General features: G+C 40.2%; 1 protein-coding gene across 3 annotated transcripts; it reads right to left on the bottom strand.

Annotated features, from left to right (window-relative positions):
* Nucleotides 1-418: 418 nt before the first annotated feature.
* On the bottom strand, nt 419-27273 carry HSPH1 (heat shock protein family H (Hsp110) member 1). 3 transcript variants are annotated; one of them, XM_004604542.3, is made up of 18 exons: nt 27146-27273; nt 24209-24266; nt 22463-22603; nt 21276-21398; nt 19251-19350; nt 17703-17836; nt 17332-17576; nt 16040-16268; nt 14365-14471; nt 12748-12881; nt 10703-10902; nt 8827-8958; nt 5410-5547; nt 4465-4590; nt 2801-2908; nt 2583-2702; nt 2117-2278; nt 419-1327 (listed from the first exon to the last, which is right to left on the bottom strand). In XM_004604542.3, exons 1-18 carry the CDS (start codon nt 27256-27258, stop codon nt 1121-1123), a joined length of 2577 nt encoding a protein of 858 aa, XP_004604599.2. In that variant the 5' UTR covers nt 27259-27273; the 3' UTR covers nt 419-1120. The 3 variants fall into 3 exon arrangements, with proteins under 3 accessions (XP_004604599.2, XP_004604596.2, XP_004604597.2); XM_004604539.2 differs by having other exon boundaries at nt 26737-27242; XM_004604540.3 differs by lacking the exon at nt 8827-8958 and having other exon boundaries at nt 26737-27251.

Below are 27273 nucleotides of genomic sequence, written 5' to 3'. Positions count from 1 at the left end.
ACACTAATACAACTGCACATAGAAATAACTCACATCATAAGAAAAGAACTTGAGGATAAGCAACAAGAACCAGCAACATGCTTTTCCTATGCAAAATTTGGAAAACAAGTCAAAATTAGATATAAGTAGTTTATAAGCACATTATATACCTTGCATTTTTAAGATCCTAATGTAAAAAAAAATGCTATTTCTCTATCATTTATCAACTAGAATATAGAAAGCATACAGCAGCAGCAAGAAAGTATTTGAACTTTAACACATAGTCTTTGTTATACCTAATGGTGCTCAGGGCAGCCACACAGCCCAGGAACCGTGCAATGGTCAGTGATCAAACCTGAGTCTCCTGTATATAAACCATAATCAATTGACTTATCTCTCTGGACATTCCAATTCCATTTTAAAGTCAGTGACAAAACAGTTTAGAAATGACACCATAAGATGAACTTTATTTTAAAGCTCATAGAAGGCTTCACAATGTCAGTTACAATCATCATTTCTTCCATTCTATATCTTCACACGACAATGTACTGTTTAAGCAGAGATATATTTTAAAGTTTATGTTCTGCATGCTGCTAACACATTACACTAGCTTTGATGCTTTACCAAATGGATTTTAATATCAAAGCAAAAAAAAAAAAACAACCCCATATTCTATTAGACAGAATTAATTTTAGAAAGCCCTTATGAAATCAGACTTAGTCTTGTTTATAAACACCCACACCCACGCACATGCTGAAATGGAGAGCAAATTGCAAGAAAACTACCTTGGCAAGAACAAATGCTTAAAGATTTTAATTACAGCCCTCTTGAACAAGCAGTACAGATTATTTTCTCCAAAAGACAAAAGTCAATTTCATCCTCAGTGATGCAAATGGTAATACTGCACAGAAGCTTAGTATGAATTCACAATTCCACAGGAATCTGAAAGTTACCAAGGCAATTTTCCCTTTTAGGATTGTAAAGACTACAGACTTAAGCTTTTTCTTTTTCCATATAATACACAAATTTTCTAAACATCCTTAAAAAAAGAAAATATAAATAGTCTTCATATGTTATGTAGAATCAGGTACTATGGCAAAAATATTTTATTAATTGAAGAACTAAGCCAGTTTAATGTTATCTAGTCCAAGTCCATATTAACAGAACTCTTCTCATTAGGGTAACATTCACCGTTCTGATGAGGAGGCTCAGCACCAAAACTATTTTTGCCTTCTACATTTTCTTCTTTTTTGTCAGTATTTGGACCATTAGGAGTTCTTTCCAGTTTGGGTGATTCAATTTTTGGTTTTGGTTGTGTTACAACAGGTTCACAAGTGTTATTTAACTCCTAAAAGGAGAACCAAAACTAGTTATTATCAGGTTAACTTTCAATTACTTTCCTATATGCAGCATTCTACCAATTTCAATACACATATATGTATGCAAAAAACCTTTTTACTTTATACTTGCCCCAAACTACAGCCTAAAGATTTTATTAAAAAAGAAAGTACATTCTTTGATATATCAGGAACTGGTCTGATCACAAATGACTACCTCATGTGGCCCACTCAGGGATTCAAGCTTGTAGTCAATCTTCAAAGGCTTGCACTTCTTTAACCTTCACTGTATGTGAACATCCTTCCAGACAGAAAGCAGCTGCTTGCCCTTCTCCTACCTGCCTCTGAAGCTTTAAGCACTCAGCAAGGTCCTTCCTAACAAGAGCATCAGCCTGTGTCGTCATCACCGCCAGGAACCGCCTAATCCCATTTGATTCCTTAGCTACAGCACTTAGCCTTGTTTACTGTCAAGTCTCTATCCACTCAGAGGGCAGTTACACAGGGCAGGGGCTTTATAAAACATTAGCCCCTAATGGCTGGCACACTGTAAATGCCCAATGAATGTATTTGTTCAATTGGATGAACAAGTGAAGAAATAGAGATTTAACAACCCTACAAGGACTTCTATATTTTTATGCTATTAAAAATGCACTTAAGAAATTGGGTCTGAGTCAGGATGAGTTCAAAGATATGTCCATTTCAAAATAGTCATTGAAATTATGGACATGTTTAAAGCTCAAACAATTATAAGCTGAGTACCTAAGAAAACAAAGAAGGGAACATTAGATGACAATACTCACTTTTATTTTTGCTTTTATTTCTTGAGCACGTACAACTGGATCTGAATCAAGACTCTTTTTAGCCTGAGCATTCATGACATTATTCATCCACTCCCTTACTTCATTGACAGACTTATCAACCTTTTTCATTTCTGACTCATCAATATGGTTGTATTTCTCATCCTACATGGAAAAACCAAGGTCATAAAGTAGAACTTAATAGCAACATCCAATCTGACCCAATTTCAGTTTGCTCCTCAAGCCCCCGTCTCCCTGCATGCCTATTCCACTATGCGCGCTCTCTCCCCCCGCTGGTTTCAATGAAAACTACCTTGCTTCATGAAATTTACCCCGTTTCCTCTAAAGTGCAAATGTGCATTTGGTCTCAAATACAAAACCCAACCTCTCATTTCAGAATCATTCAAGTCTGTGATGAAATCCACTGAACTCTAGGGTAGGGAAACTCCTGACGATGCAGATGACTTGCCTTATTTCTGAAGTCATTCACTATCTTGTCATAATGCTGCAGCCTGTGACCTAGTTCTTCAAACATTTTCGGTCGTTCCTCAGCTTCTTGATATCGGACTTTAATCGGAGTGCCAATTTTCTAAAATAAAATGTATTACAGTATCATTTGTCATGACTTAATTTCAACAGTCTGGTCTAAGCCATAGCAAGTGCTTTCCAGGAACAAGAAGGGCCTACCATCAACTCGTCCAGCTTGTCCACATAGGCTTGTTTAGCTTGGTCCTCTCCTTCTTCATAGAGCCAGTTTTCAGTGTCCGTGAGGAGTTTCAAAAACTTCTGATGCTCCTGTAGAAGAGAAAAAAAAAAAGTCAGGATCAGCGAAAGACCTACCTGAAACCTTCATAGCAAAATAAATTCATCTCCGGATGTCTTAAACCTAAGTATCTACTTAATCTTGTTTCTAGGAAGGCTTCCTGATTAGCTCAGGTCTCCTTACTGCAAGGCTACAAAGCAGTAATAAAAACACTCAATTAGCTCCAATAATTTACAAGAGAAAAGGAAGTTATACACTTTGGCTTCTGTCTTTTTTATAAAGACAACCAAGAGATGTTGGTAAATTACCTGTTCTAATATGAAAAAAATATAAATTTCTTATTTGTCACGTGGAAGGCAAACACCCTACGCTGTGCTATCCACGCAGCCGACTGGTGTTTGATTTCCCCGCCCCTCTCGGAGAGCCCGGCAAGCTACCGAGAGTATCGCCTCCGCACGGCAGAGCCTGGCAAGCTACCCATGGCGTATTGGATATGCCAAAAACAGTAACAATAAGTCTCACAATGAGAGACGTTACTGGTGCCTGCTCGAACAAATCGATGAGCAACGGGATGACAGTGACAGTAACTTTAAATGTCTAATTTTAACTATCTAGGCATTGAAATATGGTCATGGAAGAGTATTTTTCTACCCTCCAGAACAATCATTTCAGAGCCACGCCCAACTGTGTGCCCATTCATCTCCCATCAGTGCTCAGGGGACCATGTGATGCTGGGGACTGAACCAGAGTTTCTGCAAGCATCTGTCCTAACACTGGGAAAAAATTATCACTTCTGAATATATATATTCCTAACAAATTCATGTATTTCCATTTGAGTTTGGAATAGCTCTACTTTAGGACTTCAGTCTAAGAAAATATTAGAGCAGAAGCAAGAACTAGAATATATTACAAGGTAGCCCAAAAACCTTATAACTGCCAAAAGTAAAGTGTTAAACCAGAAGCAATCCAAAAACCATTTCCCAGTTGTGATTCTGATATTTATTCAGAGACAGATTTTGGGAGGTCAGAAAAGATGAGCAATGGTATAAACAAGTCTTACAGGAAGAAAACAGTAATAGAGCAAGCAACAAATGAATCAAATTCACTTTAAAAACAGTGAGCCTGAGGTTTCTGAAAGTAAGGATTTTCTCTTAATTATCCCCGTTGCCCCACAACTAATATGTCAGAGTCTGAATAAATACTTGATAGAATCTTTTTTTGTGGATTACAAAAATGCCACTGGGATAAACGAGAATGGAATAAATCTACACTTCACCAGTAAGTCTGTATCCATTTCTGTTTTAAGTGATTTTGTTTTTACAAAGTCCTAAAGCAAAAGTTTAAATGTCAAAATTTATGTTCAAACAGCTTTATGTGGGATCTCAATTAAAACATCTCTAGGGGGCCAGAAAAATAATATAGCGGGTAAGGCGCTTTGCCTTGCACACAGCTGACCCGAGCTCCATTCCTGTCATCCCATATGGTTTACAGAGACTACCATGAGTAATTCCTCAGTGCAGAGCCAGAAGTAACCCCCGAGCATCACCAGGATGGCCCCCAAACCAAGAAGAACACTCTCTAAACAAACCTGTTCACATATGAACTTCTCATAAGGTCCACACAGCTTGTCCCTGAACTCATAAACATATTCCTCCACTGCATTTTTAGCATCATTTCTCTCCTTTTCCAATTTATCCTGCATTATCATCTTACCCTGTCAGGAAACAGAAAAAAAGGTTAACTCCCTTAGTTTATCTATAACTAAAGTTTAACCATTATTTAGGTTTTGGTATTAAAATCAATAATATATATTAAAAAATACAATTCTTTTAACTTTTACCTCAAATTCATGACATTCTTCATTTTCTAAGTTCACACATAAATTTCACTTTTATTATAATTATATAGATATACCTAAGATTATTATTAGCCAATGTACAATGGTCATACCATCTGCCATTCCATTTTTAAAGCAAAGACAAATTAATTTACTTACAGTACATTTACAATTAAACTTTAAGCCCAGAGAAACCAATTCAGCAACAGAAAACTAAGTCTCACTTTCACTACATATTCCATTAACAAAAAAGGCCGATGTGTTCTGAGAGACCAATGTCCAAGTCCAATGAACTGTGCTAAGACAACAATGTCGTCAATTTCTTCACAAAAATCTGAAAATCAATTTCAGGTTTTTTTTTGGGGGGGAGGGTCCTGTTTTTTTTTCCCAGGAGGGGATTATACTAAACAATTCTTGGAGGAGCATCAATGCTTAGGATTGAACCCAGGAACCCCTCAATCTTCAATTTTATACCAAGCAGAAATATTCTAAAGAGCTCTTCTAATAAAAACATCAAGATAACATTGTTACTAAAATATATTAAATAGAAAATCCAACAGGTTTGTCTTTATCCTATCCTAACAACTCCTCATACTACATGAATATGGCTAAGAACCATGCATCTCTTCAGACAAAGCCAACTAAACACAATCCAAAGTAATGGTGTTTACCATTATTTTGTAATTAGGTCCTTACCTCTGTCTCAATGTACATGTTAAGAAGGTCCTTCCCTAACTGCCAGACCAAGTTGGCTTCTATTGGTAGTTCAACATTCACCACCTTTATTTTGGCTTTTTTAGCTTCTGGAGGCTGGTCAACTTTCTTTTCATTAACCTTGAGAAGAGGGGATACAAAAAGAAAGAAATTCTTAATCCCTGAAAAATAAAAAGCGCCTTTCCCATTGTAGTGATGACTTAAGACAAAAATAAAACCCCCAAAAACATTCAACTTAATCTAGTCCCATCTTTTCATTTTAAATCCGGGATACCATTACTGTCTTTCAGAATTCAACAGGGTGATTTTCTTCTCTTTTCATACTAAACTTAAGATTCATTCCTGTAAGAATTTTTCTTTGTAGATCTCCACTTTCTAACTGTTCTAAGCAAGTCTGCAAGTCCCCCACCCAACCCCACCAAATCCAAGCTATTACCAAATTAACACATCTTTAATGATAATTTAGAATCAAACAGTAACCCAAGGTGGACTCTGACCAGTGTTGAACACAGTAGGATCAACTCTACTCTTATTGGCCCTTATATCCCAAAATGACACCCGCTTTAACTAAAATCAGTACACACACACACACACACACACACACACACACACACACACACTCTCTCTCTCTCTCTCTCTCTCTCTCTCTCTCTCTCTCTCTCATATTCTCATTACAAGGGTCTTTCAAGTTGTATAATTTCTTATCAGTTCCTCAAGGTAAAAAGATATACTGAAATACCAAATGAAATAATGAAATACATACTTAATTAAAAAGAAAAGTTTTACATACTTCCCAAAATAGGTAAAACACAAGGCTAAAAAATTAAGAACCCCCTATGGCCTTTAATCTTCCAAACCTTTTCTATGTGTCTCCACTGCTGCTGGTAGCACAAACACTATTTAGGAAACTCAGTTGCAGATCAGATTAGGAACAGATAAGCCCACGAGGCACAACAAATATTGTGGTGGGGCAATTGGGGAAGTTATAAAGGATGCTGAAGTTCTATATATTTTACATTAAGATACTGGCAGCCAAAGGAATTTCAACGATTTGCTTAAAATCATAATCATATGGCACTAGAATGCCTGTCTCCCAGACTTCTAATTAATGTGTCTTAGAAGCACATGCCTGGAGAGAAGAAATGAACATCAACTTCTTCAAGAAAGTAAAACCAATGGCCAAAAGGCACATGAAAAAATGCTCTACATAGCTAATCATCAAAGAGATGCATATCAAAACAACAATGAGATATCATCAAACACCACAGAGACTGGCATACATTCAAAAGAACAAGAACAACCAGTGCAAGCACGGATGGGGGGGAAAAAGGGACTCTCATTCACTCTTTGGTGGGAATGCCAGCTGGTCCAGCCTTTCTAGAAAACAATATGGACATTCCTCAAAAAAAACTAGAAACTGAGCTTCCATGTGACCCAACAATAGCACTTCTGTGACTATACCCCGGAGGTGCAAAAATACACAGCAAAAATGACATCTGTACTTGTTATGTTCATCGAAGTACAGTTCATAATAGGCAGAATCTGGAAACAACCCAAGTGCCCGAGAACAGACAACTGTTAAAGAAACTCTGGTACATTACACAATGGAACACTATACAATTGTTAGGAAAAATGAAGTCATGAAATTCGTTTATATATGGATGGACATGGAGAACATCATGCCAAGTGAAATGAGTCAGCAGGGGAGGGACAGACATAGAATGACTGCACTCGTTTTGGGGATATAAAAGAAACACAGTATGAGACTAACACCCAAGGACAGTAGAGACAAAGGTTAGGAGGACTGGCTCACAGTTGAAAGTCTGCCTCAAAACCTGGAGGAGAAGGCAGTTCGAACAGAGAAAGGACCGCTATGACAATGATGGTTGGAAGGGATCACTCTGGATGGAAGATGTGTGCTGAAAATGGGTAAAGGACAAAACATGATCACCTGTCATTATTTGTATTGTAAGCCATAGTGGCCAAAATGAGAAAGAGAAAGAAAAATACCTGCGAAGAGGCAGGCTTCGAGAGGGTTGTGGGGGGTGGAGGGGTGTTGGAACACTGTATGACTTGAAACCCAATCATGAAAGCATTATAAATTGCATCTCAGGGTGACTGAACTAAAAAGGAAAAAATCACGAGCCCATGAAGTACTATACTGAATCTGGCAATTTCTGACCTAATCAGTCAGCAAGTCCCATGTGTTCTTCCCCCTCAGGTGAGCATGAGAACCCTCCAACATATCATGCAGGCTATGGGGACAGGGACCGACGAGAAGAAAAATAAAACAAATGACACCGACCACTAGCAAAATACTGGAGCACAACAGATATATGGTAAACAAATGGATGATGACAGGCTATACATGGTAGTATAACATTCAACCAACTACTAGCAAAATCAGTTATAAAACGGTATTTGGCATGGCATGGATAAGAGATCCTGTGTGGGTGTGTGAGATAATGTTCCAAAAGGCGTATTTGCACTTCCACCTAAAATCATGTAAGGTTACCCAATGTTCAAGACAGAGACGGGAAACTACTGGCGCAAGTCTTAAGTGCTCAACATTGAAGTGAAGGGAAGAAATGCTGTGACAATTTCCTCAAAACCAGCAAGCTGCTCCTCCATCAACACAAAATTTAACCAGAGAAATAAAAGGCGTTCAGAAACCAGTTCAGAACCTACAGACCATGACCAATCAGGGCATGGGAAGATTCAAACCTGGAAACTTTTATAAGCACAAAGTGAATTTGATCCCAAACCTCTATTTGTCTGAGGTTAATAATTCTATCCTCAGAGTATGAGGGGGTGTTATAATGAATGCCTCCCAATATCCATCTGACCATGAATTTTAAAGGTCTGATGAGAAGTATCTTTTTAAGAGATAAAACCAATTTAACTTTGTTTCTAATGCATACTGCGGAACTGAAGCACAAATTATTATTTACTTTGAAACACAATCTGATTATTACCGGATGATCACAATTATTGTAAACCTGACTAGTGATCTGAAAGTTTACTAGACTCCTTTTACCCATGAATTTATCATTAGACTGGAAATGAATCACACAGTACTGGGATGTCCCCGTTTGTGCTCCAGGAGTCAGCTGCTCCCTCTAACTCTAAAGACAGCAAATGCTACGTGCATTTGTCTCTTGGTGCTTGGAGGGGCACTTTATCAAGAGAAGCTTTCAGTTCTAAAGCAGTTCCCTCTGTTGGGCATGAGTACCTCTAGCTGGTTTTAGTTTTTATAAAAACCACACTGAAACAGAACAGGAAAAAATATGTAGGAGAAAGTCATTTGGTGCTTTCTCTTGAAACTGCAGATTTAATGATACCATTAATGATTACATGTTGCAACATCATCTAATGGAATGAACTAGAAGAGTCACTCACTTTGTCAGCATCAGGGGTTTTGTTTTCTTCTGAGGTAAGTTCAGGTGAAGGGGGAGACTGTGAGGGTTGGTGGCCATCAGTTTGTACCTGGGGCTGTGCTCCAGCTTCACTGTTGTCTTGCTGGATATTTTTCTGAAATGAAAGCCCAGGCACAAAGGATGTAGAAAGCAGGTGTACTTGTATAAATTTAAAAGGTTACCGGGCACCAAAGACAGTACACTGAATTTCTGAAATCTTAATAGTGGGGGAGGAAAGATACTGGATAGAAAAGTAAAATGAACAGATTTTTTTTAACTTCTTAGAAATTTTAAACCTGCAAGAAATCCTTTGAATGACAGCACTGAATAAAGTTAAACAACATTAAGTAGTAGGCGTTTTGATTGATGTGATGACGATCAAGAACGCTCCCTTAAGACATTTCACCTAGCCTTGTAGACATTAACCCCCGCCCCCCAAAAAATTTAAAAGCAGAGGAAACAGATTTACTCCACTGTCCCAGAAGCAAGTTTCCCAAACCTAATTCCAACAGCACCATTATACACTGACATATCTGTATTTCCGATGAACTGGACAATTAAATAGTATCTAGCTGCTATGTTTTTGGGTTCAGCATTTCCGCTCAGATATGCAAGACCCTCTATCCCCACCATTGATCCAGCAATTTCTAGCTCAAAAGCTCTCAGGACAAAGAACATGCACTACATGTTAGTAGGTCTCAGTCCCCAGCAAGTCAGTGCTTGTGATGACCTTCTTCCATCCTTGAGAGAAACTGGACATGTTCTAATTAACTATTTTATGCCCACCCTGAAGTCTCTGATATTTTTCTTTTAGAGCTTCAAGATCCTAAAGGCAGACACTAAATATTCAGAAATACAGCATTCCTGATATGCAAATATATCCACAAAAGTTCCTTGAGATTGATACAACAGGCACTGATTATTGGCGTCTGTAGTCAAATAGAAAGAATACGGCACGGGTCATTTAACTTGGTATACTGAAGTTTTCAAACAACAAAAATGAGGCTCAGACATTAATACCCCCTCAAACGTCCTAGAAACATTAATAGAACATTTTCAGATCCCAGCATACCACACTTAGTACATTCTTAATTGTACTATCTGCCTCTTCATTTAAGCTATAACCCAGTTCATTAGTCAGAACTTAACTGCTACGCTATTTTAAAGTTTGTTAAAATCCATCTGTTTACCATATAAAACTATCACTCTCTCTTTTTTTTTTTTTTGCTTTTTGGGTCACACCCGGCAATGCACAGGGGTTACTCCTGGCTCTGCACTCAAGAATTATCCTTGGCAGTGCTCAGGGGGCTGTATGGGATGCTGGGATTCGAACCTGGGTTGGCCGCGTGCAAGGCAAACGCCCTGCCCGCTGTGCTATCGATCCAGCCCCTATCACTCATTCTTAAAGAATATGAACACAGGATGTAACACATTTCTTTTCTCAGGTTAGCCAGTTCTTCCACAATACAACAAATCATCATTTAAGTAAAAAGAAAAACTCTGGAACACCAATTTTGTCATACAATTAAAGAAAAGTTAATACTTAGTAGAGATTTCACTGAATAGTATTTTTAGGTGGTTTTCTTAAAGAATCACTAGATAAAACCTGGTATTACCACATGTGGTAATGTCTTTTCAAAACTAATATACATCAGTTCAAATTACATTAAGCAGAATTTAATCAAAATTCACTAAATTCCAGGTTATAAGTCACCTAGCAAATGCTACTATCATATCACCCCAAATTCTAATCAAAATTAAGAAAAATAGATTTTCATCCTTTCCTTACCCTGCTCCTATATAGTTTAGAATAAGTCAGCTCTATATCCAAATTCAAAGGCTTATATACACAAACTTACATCCGAGTCCGAGTTTTCAGGTTGTCTCTCATTCTGACATTCCATGTCAGACTCCACTTCACTCTCCTCAGCGGGAACTTTCTCCACCATCGATGCCGTGGAGATGGTGAAGATGCCATGGGTATTGACCCGCACTTTGACTTTCACTCGAGACTTTTCCCCGTCTTTCTGCGCAGAAACATTCTGAACTATGAACCGACCTAAAAGAAAAAGTAACCGACAATTTTCAAATAGAATCTAGATCTCTGTAAAGGAAACATACAAAAAATGCAAAGTCCTGGACCAGAGCAATAGTACAGCGGGTAGGGTGTTTGCCTGGCACATGGCTAACCCAGGTTCTATCCCCAGCACACCATATGGTACAGGAATAAGTCCTGAGCACCATAGGGTGCGAGGCCCTCCTCACCCCCCTCCAAGCCAAGATATAATGTTTAAAAACCACAGCTGTTTCAACATCTTCTGACCATTTGCTCTACAAACTGAATTAGACTTAAGTCCATTTAATTAATTTATTCTGTAAATACAGCCTCCCACCTTTTTAGGGGGTCGGAAGTCGAGGAGTATATAGGAAGCTCCTAAACAATGCTCGGAGAGCCAGGGAACCTCTGTCAGCAGATGTTCAGTGTCTAGTCAAGGTGATAAGACAGGGTTCAGTCAACTGATAATGGGGTCATCAGGGTTACACCTTAAACACCTTAAAGGGCTACATTCGGCAGTGCTGGGGGGTGGGGGTGGGGGGGCTTTCATAGGCAAAGTTTTCTCCCCAGCCCATAAATTGGGTTTTCAGGCATAGAGTGTACCCATGATACTGGCAATTAGCCTGAATATAACAAACAGTTTCAAAAGGGAAGGGCACTCTTTTGATTGTTTTTATTTAACAATTAGGACACACAGTGTAAGGTACTGATGACAAGCAATGACTACCCTATTTTCCAGATGGATGAACACAAACCAGTCATGAAAATCTATTAGCAAGTATGCTAAAGCAGATGATAGCAAGTGCACGTTGCATTTTAATCCTAAGCATCTTTCAGGGAATACACTTTTTGACAATGAAAACCATTTTCCAATTTTAAATAGGAACGGTAAACTAAAAGCACTATCAAAGCTTGAAATTATGATTAATACACTTTTCTAGAAGCATTACTGAGAAATCTTTAGAAGTGCAGACTGAGTGGCTGTGTGATCTGGACACTTAGAAATCCCCACTGATGCCCAAATTGCTGAGATGAGCCTGAGAGGCCTGTCATTAGGGACTGTTGGGGAGAAAAAGGCCTAGAAGATGATTCAAGGCTTAGAAATAAAATGCCCAGGGAAAGCAAAACATTGTAAGCTTCATCCACAGTGCCTCACAGGCAGTGCAGGCAATCCTACGCACCCCAGGTTCTAAGGTCTCCAAGCAAGAGGTAAAATCAAGTACTGTATTCATAAAGTGCAGACTGGACTAGAGAGTAATTCCTGAGTCAGGATTATCTGGTGAGCATTACCAGGTGTAGACCCAAAACAAAACAAAAAACCCACAATACTGAGCCAGAGATAGAACAACGGTTAAGGTGTTAGTCTTGAATGTGGCTGCCCCGACTCCAATCCAGCACTCTGCAACCCCCCGTGGAGAGCCGGACCATGAGCACTGTCAAGTGTGATCCAGTTAACTCTCCCACTAAGAAAAGGATACTCAATTTAAAAAGTTTCAGTTGTTTCTGAGTCAAATTTTAAATTGGACATAATATTTTACCTAAAGAAAAGATTATTATTAAAAGCAGGCGTGCCTTTTAAAATAGGTATTTTTATTTAATAGGCAAGCCTGCTTTTAAAATAGGTATCACATTAGAATAGGAAAAATAATAAAAGTTGTTGGAAATGTTTTATGTCTACAGACCAGCTTACTCAATAATAAGATGAAGTCATATCTCCATCACCTCTATCTAAACTGAAATGTCTTTGCACAGAATTTGTTGCACTTAACACTGTTAAGAGTAAAAAAAGTTACTCAGTTTGTACTGAGTTGTCTTGAAAATAGCAAATATGCATTGATAAGCGCTTACCTATTTTTGCTTCTGGATATGGAACTCCCGTAGGATCAGAATAGAAAGCTTCAAGCTCAAAAGGCCCCCTTCTCAGAAAGGTGAGAACTTTAGAGTAAGGTGCAGCATGATTGCGACTGAACACCTCATGAACACTAGGGGAAAGGAAGAGGCGTTTATTTAATACAGCGCGAACCAAAGTTCCCAACGATACTTTTCTTAACAGGAAAATAAACAAAATACTAAGGTTCCCCTGGAATCACAAAAGGGAAAGAAAATGGCATCATGTTGCCTGACTTCAAACTGTATTACAGTAATTGAAAAGGTGTCGGCAATAAAAATACATGCATACCGGGGCCGGAGCGATAGCACAGCGGGTAGGGCGTTTGCCTTGCACGCGGCAGACCCGGGTTCAATCCCCGGCATCCCATATGGTCCCCCAAGCACCGCCAGGAGTAATTCCTGAGTGCAAAGCCAGGAGTAACCCCTGAGCATCGCTGGGTGTGACCCAAAAAAAAAAAAAACTTTAAAAAAAATACATGCATACCAATGGAAAGGAATTCAAAGTTCAGAAATAAGCATATAAACTGACAATCTGTGACACTGGAGGAAGGAAACTTTCAGACAAAAGGTGTTATGAAAAACCAGGTGTTATGTAAAGGATAAAATTGAATTACTCTAATTCCATGAACAAAAAAATTCAAAACAATTAATGACCTGGATGTCAGACCCAAACCATAAAGTACACAGAACTTTAGTTATTAGTTATATTTCAAATGTTTTTAGTTTGAAATAGATTTCAAACTAAAAAAAAAAAAAAAAAAACACTACACCTATTAGCATTAGGAATGGCTTAAGGCCCAGCCCCTATATCAAGAGAAGTAAAGATACAGAAAAATAAGTATGGCTACATTACACTGAACACTGTACAGCAAAAGAAACCGAAACCAAAACAGTCTACTGCACGAGAATGTTCGTATTTGTATACCCCCTATCTATCCAACATGTGGTCAATATACAAGAAATGTAAAACACACCCAACACAACTAAAACACAATTTAAAAATAAATAGAAGGGGCTAGCCCCTTACAGCTTAAGGGTATCTGCCCGGCATTTGTGAGGTGTGAGTTCCTTCGGTTCTCAGGACTGCAAGACCCCAGCCCAGGCAACTCTGGGCATAGCCCTGGAGAGCAGAGTCCTGACTGCTGTTGGGCCCAGGATTCGAACCAGTTTCATCTGATCCAGCTGGCCGTGGAAGCGCTTCCAGGCTTTGTAAACACTGCTCCAGAGTGTGTATCTCTGCTGGGGAGATACTTCCCTGAGCAGGGCAGACAGATGCCAAACAGGTTAAGAAAAGACGTTCATCTACGATTACTAGGGAAATGCAAATCAAAGCCACAAGGACAATCTCATCTCATCTCACCTGTGATAACGCCTTTACATCAACATGAACAGTCATTGGCAAAGGTGTACAGCAAAAAGAACCCTGATGTGCCACTGCGGGGAATGGACACTGGTACCACCAACTGGAAAGGGCGGCCTCAAAAGCCAAAAACAGAACTACACAGGACTCAGCAATTCTCATACTTTCCTCCTATGTTACATGACTGTATCAAGGGGTGATTCTCGGCTACATACCCTTCAGGTTCTTCTGAATCATGATTCCATACCAATGATATTGGAAAAGGGACTGCATCAGTGACAGAAAATTCTCTGACCTTAAACGCTGGAGAAAGGATTGCGCACTGAAAAAACATTAATAGAAAGATGATCATGAGAACAAAAATTTCAAGTCAACATTTAATACAAAATTCAATTCAGATGGGATGGGTAGGTTTAAATTCAAATTAAAAATGGCAATGAAAGTAAATAAAGGACCAAAACTGATGGCCTCTTGATATCTGTGTTGTAAACCATAATGCCCAAAAGTAGAGAAAGAGTATGTGAGAAATTGTCTGCCAGGGAGGTGGGGTTGGGGGCAGGGAGTATACTGAGGAGATTGGTGGTGGGGAATGTGCACTGGTGGAGGGATGAGTGTTTGAACATTGTATGATTATAACTCAAACATGAAAGCCTGTAACTGTATCTCACGGTGATTCAACAAAGTAAAATTTTTTTTTTTAAAAAAAGGCAGCAGTACAAATTATGGGAAAAATAAAATGTCTCTTGCATAAATACTATGGCAATAACTAAACATAAAAATAACAGTCTAGGGGCTGGAGTGATGGCACAGCGGGTAGGGCGTTTCCTTGCACGTGGCTGACCCGGGTTCGATTCCCAGCATCCCATATGGTCCCCTGAGCACCGCCAGGAATGATTCCTGAGTGCAGAGCCAGGAATAACCTCTGTGCATTGGTGGGAGTGACCCAAAAAGCAAAAAGAATAAAAAAAAATTTAAAAATAACAGTTTATCTGAGGACAGTAACATTTATCAGCAAATTTCCTAGGGCTTATCCAGAAATGTCCTGGTGATAGTAATTTAATTATAAGCTCTATCTTCTGAATATGGGTACATAGTCATAAGAAGTTCTCATCACCTTTCAAATGACCACAAAACTAAATATCAAGCCCCAAAGTCATATTTTCAACTAATCCTTAACTAATTTTATGAATAAAGTATCACCACGTTTCTATTTGGGTGCCCTAAATATAGTTCCACAAAAATTGCTCAATATGATGATTGAACAGAAGATCACTGAACCTCTGAGCAGCACTGGAGTCCTCAAGAGGGCCCAAAAGAAAGTTTCACTAACAGAGCTTTCTTTATAAACTTCCAATGTCTGGATACGGATCAATGGAGTAATAATCCACTAATCAAGGAAAAAAACTAAAACCCCATAAAGATACAGTCAATGATTCTGATACCACAAATTTTCAGTAAAAATCGGTACATACAAGTTCTACATTCTTTCAGTTGTAAAGGAAGTCAGGTCTAAAAGTCTGTCTATAAACTCGTTTTATATTAAATGTCTAATCAAAATTCAAATGTTAACCCGATAGTTATATGCTTTGTAACAAGCATCACCACCACACAACTAATTAGCACTCTACAGCTGTGTTTCCTGCCATCTTCTCAGAATTAGGCCTGTTCTTAATCACTGGTTTGACATGTCCCTTAATTTAATTATAAATTTCCTAGACCTTCCAGAATTATCGAGTCTAGCCACCCCATGGATTTACTTTGAAGTAACTTCTTTTCAATGCCCTTAAAAGGCAAAGGGTGGCTCTGATTACTTACATGGCCCTGCCCTGACAAAATAAAGCAGAACATGCTTAGGGAAGAAACAGCAAAAAAAAGGCTGGAAAGCAGTACCTGTAGTGCACAACCTCGGGCGACTGCTTCATCTGCATTGAGGGTAGTGCTAATATCCTTCCCAAAAAATCTGGCAATTTTTTCTTTCACAGCTGGAATTCGTGTAGTGCCTCCAACAATCTCAACGGCACTCACATCTTCTATTCTGAGCTCAGTTTGTTCCATCAGTAATTTAAGAGGATTCTCAATCCGTTGCAGGAGATCAGTACAGAGTTCTTCAAATTGTGCCCTTGCAATCAAAAGAAATATTTTAACAACTATTTTTGAAGGTTATTCTAGAAAATATTCTATTTAAACACAAAAGAATTAGCCTTATCAAATCTGTTTCTTTCCTGACATCATATACTCTAAGTTCACTGTAATGTTGTAATTTGTAACTTTTGTTATGTAACTACATGAAAAAAAAGTACATGAAGGGAAGAATCACTTAAGAATATTATTACTAGAAGAAACTGTATTTGTAATACTGCCATTTTAGACGTCAATCAATGTTTTATGTGATGTCATTCTCATTATTTTAAGAATTTCCAGGTCATTAAAAAATATTTCAGGACCAGAGCAATAGCACAGCGGGTAGGGCATTTGCCTTGCATGCAGCCGATCGAGGTTCGATTCCCAGCATCCCATATGGTCCTCCTGAGCACCGCCAGGTGTAATTCCTGAGTGCAGAGCCAGGACTAACTGCTGTGCATTTGCCAGGTGTGACCCAAAAACCAAAACCAAAACAAAACAAAAAATTTCTAGTAAGTATTTTGTGAAAAGAAAACTACTGGCGCAGAAATGCAGAAAGGAAAAACATACCTAAGAGGGTAGCTAATATAAATCATTTAATTGGGGGGGAGGGGTCACACCCAGCAGTGCTTAGAAGTGACCCCTGGAGGTAAATGGGGGACCATGTGGTGCCAGGTCACACAGAAGCTGCCATATGCAAGGCAACTGCCCTACCACCTGTACTCTCTCTCTGGTCCCAGGATAGATGGTTTGGAGCAGGGATGGAGATAAGGTAATTACCCTGCAAGGTTCAGTCTCTGATACCACTAACGATCACCAGGCACTGCCAGAACAGATCTGGAGCAGAGAGCCTGGAATAGTCCCCAGAGTACCACCAGGTATGGCCAAAACTGCTCAAAAATAAAAAACCTCCTTGCAGAACTCACCTGGTATTGAGTCTTTCCAGCATAAAGCATGAAAATTTTCCTATGTTGGCAAAGATTTAATACCACTAGTAGAACTGATACAGTTTAATCTAGCAGAATTCTACTTAAAACTAACAGAATTTTCACAACACAAACCTGTTCATCTTTCCCGAAACATCTTTGTCATTCATAAAGCACTCAATATTCAGTGGTATGTCCGTGCTGTTAGAGCTCATTAGCTTTTTCAATTTTTCACACTCTTGATACAGACGAAGGAGAGCTCGAATTTTAGACTTTGCATCCAATTTGTACTTAGTTTTAAATTCTGCACAAAAATGTTCCACTAACTTCTCATCGAAGTTTTTTCCTCCCAAGAAGGGATCAAAAGCAGTTCCCAGTACCTAATTTAGTTTAAAATTAAAAAATCTGATTATTACTTTAATCACACCTGCAAACTCAGTAACTGAAAATAACGACAAACAAAATACATTTAATATATTTCGGTCAGTCCAACTTAATGACTTTACCTTCAATTTTCCCTTGTTAAAAGCACAGGCAGAAACTTGAAAGGCCGAATGTCCCATATCAACAAAAACCACCACCCGAGGTTTATCTTCTGGGCCAGGGAGATCCTGCTTATAAATTCCATAATTCAAAGCAACTACAAAAAAAGAAACTATGTTTCAATTTTTTGGTTCACATTTTCTTAGGAATTTCAGTTACCAATATAGTAGCATATACAGGGTACTTGATTATACTTCAAACAATGGAAGTTATAGAACATTGCTTCCAAACCAAATTTCACAATAATCTTTGAGCCATCAACTATATCTTCCCTTTCTAATTAGTGCAATGTTACCTTTCAACATAAAACCAGGAGGCGGATAATGCACACATGATAAAAATGCAATGAAATGTAATCACATGCAACTAGCCACAAGTGATATGGAATTCATTATACAATATTTATATTACCACTCTAGAGAAGAATTTAATATATAACTAAAACAACACAATTCTTAAGTTTTTAGGTATCAGATTTTAGAGGCAAGTATCCAATCTACCCTATCTTTATTAACTTTATCCAAATTTTGAAACCACTACACACTTCTAGTCATGCGCCTTTATTTAAGTTTGCAACAAATATATCAGAAACATGACAGAAAACTTTAAATTGCTCTGCCCAAACATAGTAACTGACCTTCAGCTCACATCTAATCATAATTGATAAAATCCCTAGACCAAGACTTCTTTATAATTTTCCACTCTGACCCTGTTATACCTGAAAAACATTTTTACATGACCCCAAATGTAACCTGAGTGCAAAGCCAGGAGTAACCCCTGTGCACCAGCAGGTGTGACCCAAAAAGGAAAAAAAAAAAAAAAAAAAAAAGTAAAACACCTTAAAAAAAGGAAAAAAGATTCAACTCCAAGTCGTATGTATTTGGGAAATACAGGAGGGAAATTTTAAAAAATCTTACCAATACTTGGAGTCAAAGCAGTTATGAAACCTATAATGGTAAGATTTTGGCAAAACTTGCATCTACTCTCTCACAACAAAAAAATTAAAGCCTACATACCCAACTCTAAGGATTAAAACGAATCCAGATCAGTTTTTCTCTAGGGGGTGGAGAAAACACTCACCAGGCTGGAGAGCAAGCCCAGTTCACTCCATGTGTAGGGCCCCTGGGCACCAGCCTGGAGCAGCTCCCCTCAGCACTGCCAGATCTGACCCAAGACCCTCCACCAATATTTTGTTTGAAAAAAAAAAAAAACTCACTAAACATAGACATCTAGCTGAACAGCAGGTGATTCTACCGTGAAATCTGAAACACTTTTGTTGCTACTTTACTGTTTTATTAACAAGGACTAGAGGAGACTGAGGAAGAGGGTAGAGTTAAGTTTTGCTTTAATTTGTTTTGTGATGCCAAGAATACAACATGGGGTCCCTGCACTGAGTTTTAATATGTTGGTTTTACATCTATATGCAAAAACATTTACTAGTAATAGCACTTTGTGTGCTATAACTCTAGGTTTGACATTTCTATCAGAAAAAAATAGCTCTTTTTCCTTACCAGCTGTCATGTCATTCATAAGCCTTAGGCAGTTCAGGCCAACAATCTGAGCAGCATCCAATACAGATCGTCTCTCTGCATCCGTGAAGAAAGAAGGGACCTAACAAGCAAGGCAGAAAGGAATGTTACCTCTTTAAAAATAAAAAACTTAGGGGAGAGACTCTCCAAACAATAATAGTGAGTTTTGTTGAAATATTGTATGCAATCAAAGTGAAAGTAAAGTGAAATTTATTAGTTACACAGGCGGGGGGGGCTAAGGGTGGGGGGGCTAGGGGTGTGGGGGGGCAGGGTGGAGCTATACTGGGACTCTTGGTGGTGGAATATGAGCACTGGTGAAGGGATGGGTATTCGAGCATTGTATAACTGAGATTTAAACCTGAAGACTTTGTAACTTTCCACATGGTGACTCAATAAAAAATTTAAAAACTAAAAAATAAAAATAAAAAACTACAAAATACAAATCCCTCACAATATATTTTACAACAATTCATGTAAATTTTTGTCTAGTCAAGCCACAAAAGAACCTTAGATTTAACTTCTAGCAATTTTCTTAGCTTTCAGAAACAGTAACTACCTTTTTTGTTTGTTTTTTAAGTGTAACACCCAATACTTCGAGAACTACATGCAGTGCCAGGAACAGAACAGGGGTTGGCCACATGCAAGGCAAGCATCTTAACCCCATTACTATCTTTTCAGCTTTAGTAACTACTTTTGAAATGATTGTCCTAAAAGTGGTCTTTAATTTAAGGGCAAATTTTAATCTGAAATGAAATTATGAATACCCCGAAAGTCTAAATCAAATAAAATGCTTCAAGTGTAAGGAAAAGAAATAGTCATTCTACATTCTAGTAACAACTGGAAATTGTTAACAGTCAACATTTAATGTTAAATATATTTAAGCAGGGCTGGACAGAGTACAAGAGAGTAGGGCACTTGCCTTGTACACGGATGTCCCAGGTTCAATTCCTGCAACCCTACATGGAGCCCCACCAAGGATGATCCCCGGGCTCATATTCAGGAGTAAGTCCTGAGTAGTGCTGGGTTCAAGCCAAAAGCAAACAAAAGGTCTCAACAGTTAAAAACTGTTTACAGGAGGATATATGTGAGGTAGAATGCAAATTATGGAAAACAACATGAAAGGATTCCTCAAAAGATTAAAAATAAAGTCAGGGATGGCTCAATGGCAGACTTTATTATGCCTCACGTGTGCGAGGCTTTGAGTTTGTTCCCAGCCACTGCGAAAGTATTATTAATTTAAATAACCCCCTTAAGGCTTGCTCTTCAAGCCCATGTTCTCCCTTGAACATATAGATCACCTGCTAATCTCTGTTTGCTTGCTTTTTCTATCTTTAAGAAGCCTGTGCTCTCTCTCCCAAACACATTTCTCTCCCCTCACATGAGTTCATTTCAATAAAATCTTGTTTCACTAAAAGAAAAAAATTAATCAACTCCCTTGAGAGCTATTATACCAAATGAAGTCAGAGGAAAAACAAGGACCACATAATCTTTTACTCTATGTAGAATCAGTGTTTTAGCGTTTTGGAGGGTGGCGAGGGTGGGGGTTGTAGGGAACGGGGGAATATGGGTGAAAGGTGACACTTGGTGATACTTAGGGGACCAAAGTTTGAATCCAGCACTTTGCAAGGTGTCAGTGTCTCCCATGCTCTGCCACTGCATCAGGTAGGTAAAACAAGGCATTAACATAATGGTACTCAACTAAGGTTGGAACCCAAACAACTCCGGTGCAAGTACACCAGTTGTCTAGATTACTGACTAGATTACTATATTCTCCAGTTTGATCTGCCTGTAGCAACAAAAGAGCTCAAGAAGTGATTTTAATTTGCACCTCCCGTCAAGAATATCTGAAACTTCTAGGTCAAACTACTCAAACCTACTCCAAAATACCTTTGTACTCCATAAGAATTTTATTTCTTAGTAAGAGAACAGCTTACACACTTTCGACAATTAAGTGTAACAAAGAAGGAAATTCAAATAAAACTCACTACCTCGCTGAGTCCTACTTACTGAAATAACACAGTCTGTCACTGGTTTCTTGAGGTTGTTTTCAGCAGTTTCCTTTAACTTAGTCAAAAGCATGGCAGTTATCTGTTCCACACTAAATAAATGCTCTTCATCCATGTACATAACCTATATTGAAAGAAAAGTTTTCAGTGCCAAGGTACTTGAAAGTAAATTTCCACTGACACTAAAAAGATGAATCATTGGGATAAATATTTTGTATCTATCACAAGACAGGAATGCCTCTACTAGTTTAAAAAAAGATCTCTGCTTGTATTACACTTCTCTCTCCAACTACAACTACGGTGGTTAAGACCTGCGTGATGCAGCAACACAATTTAGTTTCCTTCAACCATTAAGAAAACCCAATTTTTATCATTTCCAAGAAGCTTTAAGAAGCACAAATGAGGAGTCCAAGGACAGTTCAGCGGCCAAAGGGCCTGCCTGGCAAAGGGTAGCTGGCTACTGAAGCTTCATTCCAGGCTCCATCATGTGCTCAATTATTATCCCAGTGGCTCTGCTGCTTGGGCCCCTGGCACCCCAGCCAACAGTGCACCACAACTGAAGAGAAGGAGCCCTGGGAAGCACAGAATGAGGTGTGGGAACCTGAAGTCAACGCCACAGCCTGGTTTCAAGCACCACAATTAATTGTGCAATACTCCCCAGACAGCACCACAACCTACATGTGGCCTGATTATTCCAACAGAGGAAAGGGAAAAGAAATCAGAGACAGTTTTTAAATTAAATTTTAAAAATAGAAATTAAATTATAGCAGTATGTACCATTTGAGAAATTTTCAAAGGCATTTTAAATGTACTCTTACAATTAAAGAATTAAAAAATATATAATTGAAAAAAACTTTAAAATAAAAAAAGAACGACAACGTCTTGTCTGATTAAGAAATCTGAATTGAGGGGGCTGGAGCAATAGCACAGTGGGGAGGACATTCCCCTTGAACATGGCCACCTGGGCTCCATCCCTGGCATCCCATATGGGCCCCCCAGCACCACAAGGAGTAATTCCTTAGTGTAGGGCCAGGAATAACCCGGGAGCATTGCTGGGTACCCCCTCACCCCCCGCAAAAACCCACTAACAAAAGAAATCTGAGTTGAATGTTTAAGAACTAAGTATTCATCTCTATAGAAAAATTAAAGTTTTCTAATAAAGAATCAAAGGTTGCTCAATTTTATTACCTTTATTCCAACTCCACCATTTTTCATTGAAACCAAGTCATAACTTAAATTCACTTTCTCCTTTTGAATGAAAGGGTCACTGAATGCTCGGCCATGGAATCTCTTGAAGTTAGACACTGTATTGTTTGCATGAGTGATTTGCTAGAGGGGGAAATCAAATATTAATTTGTTTCTAATACCAATCAGTATTTTCCAACAATTTCACAGAAAGTGAACTGAAGAACTCAAATCATAGTGATAATTTTTCTCAGAGCTCTGAATTTCCCCAGCCATAAAAAGGACTTTTCTACAGAAATGCCAGAAGGTAGGTTAGAAGAATTAGACAAAATTTAATAGACTTAAAACATCTTATAATTTAAAAACTAAAACTTCTGAAGTTACTAGCTCACAAATATCAAAAGTATATTATTTTGATTTTTGTTCTTTCAAAAGAAAAATGATAGCTTAGAAGTATTCATGTTTAAATAAGAAATTTAAATGTTTATACACTAAAATTCCATTTGATTCTAATACTGCGCAAAGGAATGTCTAGCAGTCTACAGGCTAGATTTGAGCCTTAACTGGTTCTCTTGAGGTAACTGAGAAAATGCAGTAGACTGTTAAGTCTGCAATATGAGTATTCTAAAAGGCTGCATTTTAGGCAGACTGTTATTTACTAAAGTACTTCTTTAAATTCTCAGTATTGTTGCTACTCCTTTCAAGTAGGCTTACCTGTTCTCTCCTTTCTCCCTCTCTTCTATATCTCTCCCAACTAGCCATAATATAGATGTTTCATTTATAAGACTGTTACAATAATTAAATGAATTTTCACTCCTCTCAAAAATGGTTCATTCTCCTTTGTCACTATTTTTTTTTCTCCCCAGTCCTGAGAGATCAAGTTATGTAATTTCTGTAGTCCATTAAACAATAAGTAACACATGAAATTCATTTTTAAAAACTTATTGGGACCAGGGAGATATATTAAAGGGTGAAAAACAAAATCAGTGCTTGTGGGACCACACCAGAAGCCCCTGGGGCACTAAGGTGGGGGACACCCTAGAGAGCACGGGGTAGAACCCAATTAATAAAAGAACAAAAAAAAGAGCCCCCCCAAAAAAAATATCCCTTAGCCCAATATACCTAAAATATTATCATTTCAATATAGTATTAAATTTTCTCTGAGGTCTTCCAAATCTCATGTGCAATTTTTAACTCCCATTTCATTCAGACAAGGCACATTCAAATACTGAATAGTCACAACAGCTAATGAATAAATAGCATAGTCTAGACACAAAGTTCTCCCAGTCCTACCTTAATTAAGACACCAGAAACGCTTTTAAATATGAACTTCTGACAAGTTCCTTCTATAAAAGAAATACTTACCTCGTAAACTGAGTATCATGAAAAACTTCACATGAAAGAATATTTTAAAATTATAGAATTCATTAGAAGGTAGCAAAGTAGTTACAAATTAAGGTTGGCAGATTAAAAAAGAAGTTTAAGTAGACATTTTTCAATAAAACAAGGGGAGATAAGGAAAAAGTAGCCATCTTAAAGCCATCACAAAGGATATCTGTCAGCTATTTCTAAAAGCCCCAAAATAAAAAGACTTGGGTACTTCATATTCTTGTGTGTTCTTGAGATTTACTTGCCCCTTAAACAGTGATGAGACTTCAGGGTTGTGGCCCAGGGGCAGAATGGATACAGCCCAGGGTTTAGTTCCTAGGCAAGTAGGAGAAAAGTGAACAAAACCCTTTAAGTACATACCTGATTTTTGGCTGCAACTCCAATTGTTCTATTTTTGGATCCAAACGATATGACTGATCTAGAAGAAACATAAACCGCTTTTCAAAAATGCTAAAATGCACGAACATGGGCATTTTAAAATGAGAAAACCCAGTATCTGTGGTTTGGAGGGACCAGGGACAAATGCAGCATTAACTTAAGACGCTAAGAAGGCATTGGGGTAAGATACTCAAAGGAGGTTCATCTCTCACTGCTACTCCTATGGGCAGTCCCCGCCACCCCTCCCCCAAAAGCTGGTTTGGGAAACATTTCCCAGTAACAGAGAACCTCTAGGGTTCCCAATTATTAAAAGTGGATATAAGCCCACTTTTAAAATACTGTGGGTATTTAGGGAGTATTATTAACTTGACCCTAAATACATGATTAGCAAACTACATGGTATAGTAACCTCAACTTCCCGGTCACCAACTATCCAGATCTAAACCCAAATGCCGTTGCCACACCTACTGCTGTCCGGATTACCATCTGCCTCTTTGGGATCTAAAGGTTTTACATACACCAAAACAAATACACCTAAGTTACACTTCTGGAGTCCGACACAGCCAACTCTGCTTTAAACAGCCAGCAAAAGTGACACAGAACTACAAGAGACTCAAGTAGAAACATTCCGTGTCAGGAATGAATGATCAGCATAACCCTGCGACAACTCTGAAGAGATAAAAAGTGCCGTGTAACCGTGAGACCTGCTTTCTCTGCAAAGACAAAAACGGAAAGGCAACACAGCAGCTGGAACACGCCCAAGGAGTCTGCACAGACAGGGGAAGAGCAGTCGGTTTTAAGGGGCAGGTGGACGCTAAAGCCGGTTTCCATTTGTCCTGAGAGTTACCCTACATCTAGATTATCTGAGCCATTGCTAAACAACACCCTCAAAGCCAAAGTCATTCACGCTGCCGCCAAACCTTTAAAATGCACTCCCAAACAGAGGATCTTTCTAAGACCCGAGTAACACCTCACTTGCAAAAAGCACTTGTTTTCCTAGGAAACAATCTAATCATAGTAAACGGAAAGTAACAGTTGCTGATACGACTGAGTCAAACACTTCAAAAATATGAAAGGGGATCCTACCACTGCCCTGGGCTTACATGGCTCACAGACGTACCTGTTGTCTTTGGTTCCACCGTGCTAACTAGCTGCACACACAATCTTCCCTACCCTCATCTGTTATGTTCCTTTTCTCACCCTCTTTCACTGGATTCGGAGCCAGGGAAGATGAAACCACACCTAAGCATGGTAACCGAGCAGATACCGAGCTGATACCGTGCTCCTTCTAAGTATAGCCGCATAACAAAAGCCTCAACACAGCTTAAGGTGGCCAGTGACTAGTAAAGGTCCAAGCACCGGATGCTCAGAGAAGAACCAGTCCAGCCAAGCTCAGCCAGCCTAGAACCGTCAAATGTTTGCTAAATCTCCATTTTCTCATACACTTCCATAGACATATCGGAGAGGGGAATGTTTTAGTTCATGCTTTCAATCCTGGGTTTAGGCGTTTGAAAATAGCTGCATGCCATTAGTAATTAAGGCAGTTCTCTTCACCAATGTACAAGCAAGTCAGTCTGCATTTACACGATTCAGACAAGAAGCCTCTCTCCCCGGTCTCACCAGAGCGGGGGGGGGGGGGGGGGGTTGGGTCTTTAAAAAGGAGACCCTATGCCCAGCCCACGCTGCGGGATATTTATTTATTCGATCGGTCCCAGACACCAAGCTCTGCAAGCCAACACAAGTCTGCGCGACTATTCTGGTCTCTCCTTTATTAAGATGGGGGAAGGAGGGGAGAACGGAACTAATGGGGAGCTCGAAACAAGATGCAGGATTCTTGAGCGGTTCTTAGAAGACGAGCAGAGAGGGCGGGAAAAAAAAAAATAAGGCCGTTTGAATTTTTCATAAACAGCACCGGGCCCCGCAGTATGAGCCCAGAGAGAGGGCTGCGGGTGGGGAGCAAGGCGGATCCGCGCTACAAAGGGGCGATTCTGCGTCTGCCAACACCAGTCCCCCGCCCGCGGGAGCTCTGGAAGCTTCTAGGTCCTTTCGCGATTTCACAACGCGGAAGGAGAAGCTGCACCGCCGCGGCTCGGCGGCGCGCAGACCAGCCCCGGGGCGGGCGGCGGGGGACGCGCCGGGGGCGGCTCAGCCGAGCCGGGCGGAGCAACGGGGGCGGCCGCCCGCGGGAAACGAGAAGGGGGCCAAGTGGCGCGGCCTCGGCGCCCACCCGAGAATAGCTCCTTTGGGGCTCCCTTCCCCCACCCCCGCGAGCCCGGGCTGCAAGCCCTCTGCCCGTGTCGTGCGGGCAATCCCCGCCGCGGCATCCCCGAGTGTCGGGAGCGGCGCCCGCCACCCCCCGCAGTCGCCCTCCGGGCGCCGCGGCTCTCCGGGGGCCGCCTGCAAGTCGGGAGCGGGGGGCCCGGCCCCCCAGCACTCCAGCCCCCCACCGAGTTTCTCTCCTCGCCCCAAACCCTCTGGCCCGCACCCCCTGCCGCGGGGTCGCCACTTACGGGGTGCACCGGTCGCTGAACTCGTTGGCGATGGTCTCGATGCCGCCGGCTCGGGCCACGGCGATGTAGCAGCTCTGCGAGCCCACGTCCAGCCCCACCACCGACATGGCCGGCTTGGATCGTCCGCTCCCGTCTGCCGAGTTGCCGCCGCGGGCTCGGGCCGCTCTCGCTGGGCGCCGCGACGCAGGGACAAGGCTGCTCCGGCACCGCCCGGGGGAAGGCGGGGGCTCGGCCGCGCTAGAGGGGCCGCGGGAGGAAGAGGCGATCGGCGGCCGCAGGCGGGATCCGCGAGATGTGCCAGCCGCTCGGCTCCCCGGCGCGGTGCTCGAGACCGACCCAAAGGGGGAGGTCCCAAGGCTTTATGTATCGCACTGATGAGAACTTTCCAGAATCTGCGGCATTTACTCACCGGCGCCTCCACCGGCCCCTCCACGTGCCACTTCCGCTTCCTTCTTCTCGAGCCTTCTCGAAAGATTCCACCCAATGGGGGGCTGGTCCCCCTGGGCACGGCTTCGTTGTCATGGGGACCGGAAAGTC

This window comes from Sorex araneus, chromosome 1, assembly GCF_027595985.1.
Source record: "Sorex araneus isolate mSorAra2 chromosome 1, mSorAra2.pri, whole genome shotgun sequence".
Classification (NCBI taxonomy): Eukaryota; Metazoa; Chordata; class Mammalia; order Eulipotyphla; family Soricidae; genus Sorex; species Sorex araneus.
This window is presented reverse-complemented; position numbering and strand designations above follow the sequence as displayed.

What these genes read in the sequence shown, in the direction of transcription:
- HSPH1 (XM_004604542.3), bottom strand. Translation starts at nt 27,258, where the DNA reads ATGACAACGAAGCCGTGCCCAGGGGGACCAGCCCCCCATTGGGTGGAA. An exon ending in CCCGAGGTTGTGCACTACAG is followed by an intron (nt 14,472 to 16,039) that starts GTACTGCTTTCC and finishes ATGTTTTTTCAG; the next exon opens with TGCGCAATCCTTTCTCCAGC. An exon ending in TGAATGACTTCAGAAATAAG is followed by an intron (nt 2,279 to 2,582) that starts GCAAGTCATCTG and finishes TTTTCCATGTAG; the next exon opens with GATGAGAAATACAACCATAT.